The 3,487-nt window shown below is 68.8% G+C and overlaps 1 protein-coding gene across 1 annotated transcript in view; it reads right to left on the reverse strand.

Annotated features, from left to right (window-relative positions):
* Window positions 1-2,389: 2,389 nt before the first annotated feature.
* LRP1 (low density lipoprotein receptor-related protein 1) overlaps window positions 2,390-3,487 on the reverse strand; it is a 66,782-nt gene continuing 65,684 nt past the window's right edge. The window contains exons 67-68 of the mRNA XM_012732281.1: window positions 3,329-3,482; window positions 2,390-3,241 (exon numbers count right to left, since the gene is read on the reverse strand). Coding sequence (XP_012587735.1) covers window positions 3,101-3,241; window positions 3,329-3,482 — 295 coding nt within the window. The 3' untranslated portion in view covers window positions 2,390-3,100. The remainder of the gene's footprint in view (window positions 3,242-3,328; window positions 3,483-3,487) is intronic.

A 3,487-nucleotide genomic window follows, 5' to 3' on the forward strand; every position in this document is an offset into this window, starting at 1 on the left:
GGGCGGCTGCCGCGCGGCGCTGACGGGGATGGATGGGCGCCCCGCGGCTCATTCGGCCCGGAGATGAGAATCATTGATCACGGACGGAAACCCCATCACGTCTGTCAATAGGGCTGACGAGCGCGCCCGCCGCCCTCACCCGTCTCGGCAGCTCCGCCGTGGGCTCAAGCCCCCTCGGCTGTGCCCGCCGTCACCTTTGCCCTCCTACCCCCGCGGGTCCCCGAGTCTCCGCGTGGGGGTGCGCAGGAAGTGCCCTCAGCGTCCCGCGGGGCCTCTGGGGCCTCTCCAGCCCTCCGCCCGCTCTCCCATCTGTCCCCTCGCCCCTTGCTCCCCTGCTTCTGTCCTTGTGCCCGGCGTCCACAGCCCCAGCCCCTCTGTGCCCAGCTCCTGGTCTCCATGGCCTCCCCCTGCCGGCGCTCTCCCCAGCCTCAGCTGTCAGCTGTTGCTATGCGCTGAGGCTGTGGCTTGACCAGCACTAGACAGGGAGAGGGACAGCGGAGAGCGGCTGGAGGAGACAGCAGACAGGGCTCCGCGGGCAGCGGATGCCCTCCGGCGGGCACCCGGGTGAGCGTGTTCGCCCCGCACAGCCCAGACAGGTGCACCCCTGAGGAGCAGGGACGGAGCCCTCGAACCCAGGAGCACAGGCACAGGCCACAAAGGACGAGCACCCCAGCCAGGCTCCCCGCCTGGCAGGGAGATGGCAGGGAGACAGCCGCAGCCGGGGGCCAGCCAGCCGGTGGCCACCCACGGAGCCTCCCACAGCCAGGTGTGCACTGGCCCTGACACTTGCAGACTGACAGGCGGTGACAGACACCACACAAGCATCAGGAAGGCGATGTGTGGCCACCGGGTGGGACAGGCGGGCAGGAGGCAGCAACGTGGGGCAGGTGGGGGGAGGACAGAGGCAGGAAGGGGCAGGGGTGGCCAGGCAGAGCCCCAGCCCAGGTGCTAGCACGGCGGCCTCGGGCGAGGGTGGCTGAGCGAGCGCCTGGTGCCAGGTCTGCCGCCTCCCGCCTCCCGCGGTCCTGACTCCTGCATTTCTTTCTTTCGCCACTGAGGCCACCACCCCCTCCCAGGCGCGAGCTCATCTGTCCTCAGTCTCTGCCCTCGCCTGCTCGGCTCCTCTTCTGCATCTCCCAGGTCCCCTCTGCTCCCCTTGCCAGCTGGGGGACGCGGTGGACCCTCCTGGCCAATCCTGCTGCGCGGAGGATGCTGACTGGAGGGGTGTGCGTTCCATTCCGCAGCTGGGGGCTCCTCTCACACTGCCCAGGATCTTGAGGCGACAGGCAGAGAATCAGTGGCTCCCTGGGGGCGCCAGATGCAAGCCTGGCAAAGGGAGGGAGTGGGGGTGGGGAGCCGGCAGACGCCGGGGAGGAGGGGGCGGCTGGCGGAGGGTGGAGGGGTGTGGCAGACGGCCCGAGGGAAGGAAGTGTGCGCGGGCTGGGGTCCTCTGGCAGGTGCGTAATTAGTGTGCGCTGGGAGGGGGCTGCGCCGGGCTTCGGCGGAGGGCAGCGGCGGGGGCGCTGCGCCACCTGGTGGCCACACGGGGGACGCCGCCCTGTGCTTCAGCCGGAGCAGCTTTCCCGAGCGAGCGGAGCGCCGGCCGGCCAGTCCCGGGCAGCCGGCGGGCGGCGAAGGCTTTGAGTTGACTTACGGGCGCGTGGGAGAGCTGGCGGGGCCCGCACTTCTCCAACAGGAGGCACGGCTAAGGAGACTGAAGGAGGGGCGCAAGGCGCGCTCCCGGGGTGCGGCCGGGCCCTGGCAGCAGACCCCAGAGCCCGTGCGCGCTGTGGACACGGGGCTCTGCCCTCTGCCCAGTGTGAAGTTGCTCAGGCTTCTCTGGGCAGAGGCTGAAGTAGACCTGGTCCCTTGGGTCACGGTGGCCCCTGCGTGTCGCCCCCAGGCCCGTAATCCTGAGGTGGCAGGAGGAGGGCCGAGGCCCGTGGGCTTCCCAGCGCCCGCACTCGGGGTCCGCCTTCCTGCAGAGCCCGGGGCTCTGCTCTCGGCTCCTGCTTCAACCAGCAGCGACCTCAGGCAGGGAGACTGTCGGGGGCCACCCCGGAGGCCTAGCGAACCTCTCAACTCGAGTGTCCGTTTCTACTGGACGGTCGTTTGGGCAGGGGTGGTGGTCGGCGCATCACCTGACAGACCTGGGAGTCAGTGTCTTCCAGCCAGTGGGGATACAAGGCGTAGAGAGCTGAAGTCAGCGGCTGGGGGCACAGCCAGGGATGGGGCTCCCCAAGCCCAGCCCCTCCCCCCCACAGCCTGGCCAGGGAGGAGGCAGCGCCAGCCGGCGGCCGCACAGGCCCCCTCTGGTGGCCAAAGCGGCCCAGGCAGCCAGGCGCCCCGAACCTCACCCACAGGCAGACACAGGTGGCTTTTTTTTTTTTACAATTTTATTTATAACAATATTTGTGTTATTTAGTTGTAAAGGAATTCAGCAAAAATTATTAAAACGTTCATGTCCCCAAAACGGGGCTGCCGCTCGCCCTTCCTTGGCGCGCCCCCTCCTCGTCCTCAGGGGAGGGGAGCTGGGAGACTGCTTACCAGAGTCTCCAGCCCCGGGAGCCTGGGGGCACTGCAGAGGGGGCCTGTCTGGGAGGGGCTGGCCGTGGCGTCTCGCAGGGGGAGCTGGGGCCCGCTGGCCTTCCCCAAGAACTAAAAAAACCCACCCTTCCTTCCTGCCGGCCAGAGCCAGTCTTCCCGGGGCAGCAGAGGGCAGCTCCCCCAGAACTAGCCCGGGAGCTGGGGCGGGGAGGGGGGCGCGGAGAGGGGGAGCCTGGACAGAGTGGGCAGGGAGGGAGCACCACCGCTGTCCCAGTGGGGTGCGTTTGGGGGGAAGGCGGGAGGAGGCCCGACCTGTGAGCCCTGCCCCGCCAGGCAACGAGGGGCCGTGCCCAGGCACAGGCCGGAAGGGGCAGAAGGGGAGAGATAATACTGTGCTCGCTTGCTCGCTTGCTCGCTCACATATAAAAAGTAATTCCTTCATTTTTACATTTATACATTCCGGCAGGCAGGGCCGCGGGCGGGGGCGGGGGCGGGCTGGCGAGGGCTTCTCTGGCAGGGGCAGGAGGCGCCGGGGCACCTGCTGGGCCGACCCCTAGGCCAAGGGGTCCCCTATCTCGTCCTCGGGGCCCCGGCCGAGGAGCTCCCTCTTCTCGTCCGTGCTGGCCAGGGAGTGGCGGCTGCCCTGGCCGCCCATGTAGAGCGTGGCGTACACCGGGTTGGTGAAGTTGGTGGGCTGCAAGGCAACGGTGGGCGGCTCGGGCCTGGCCTCCTCACCCGCTGCCAGCCCGTGCCCGCCTCCACGGGGCCCCTCTGCACCCACCTTGTCAGGGTCCAGAGCGAAGTCAGCGTCCAGGAGGCCCCCCACGTCATCCGGCTCCCCGCCCTCGTACATCTTGTAGGTGGGGTTCCCGATCTCCACGTTCATGGCGCCGTTGGTCATCCGCTGGTGCTGGAAGCCCTTAGCCCTGCGGGGGCGGGA

The sequence above is a fragment of the Condylura cristata genome, unplaced genomic scaffold (genome assembly GCF_000260355.1).
Source record: "Condylura cristata isolate star-nosed mole 26May11 unplaced genomic scaffold, ConCri1.0 scaffold00034, whole genome shotgun sequence".
Classification (NCBI taxonomy): domain Eukaryota; kingdom Metazoa; phylum Chordata; class Mammalia; order Eulipotyphla; family Talpidae; genus Condylura; species Condylura cristata.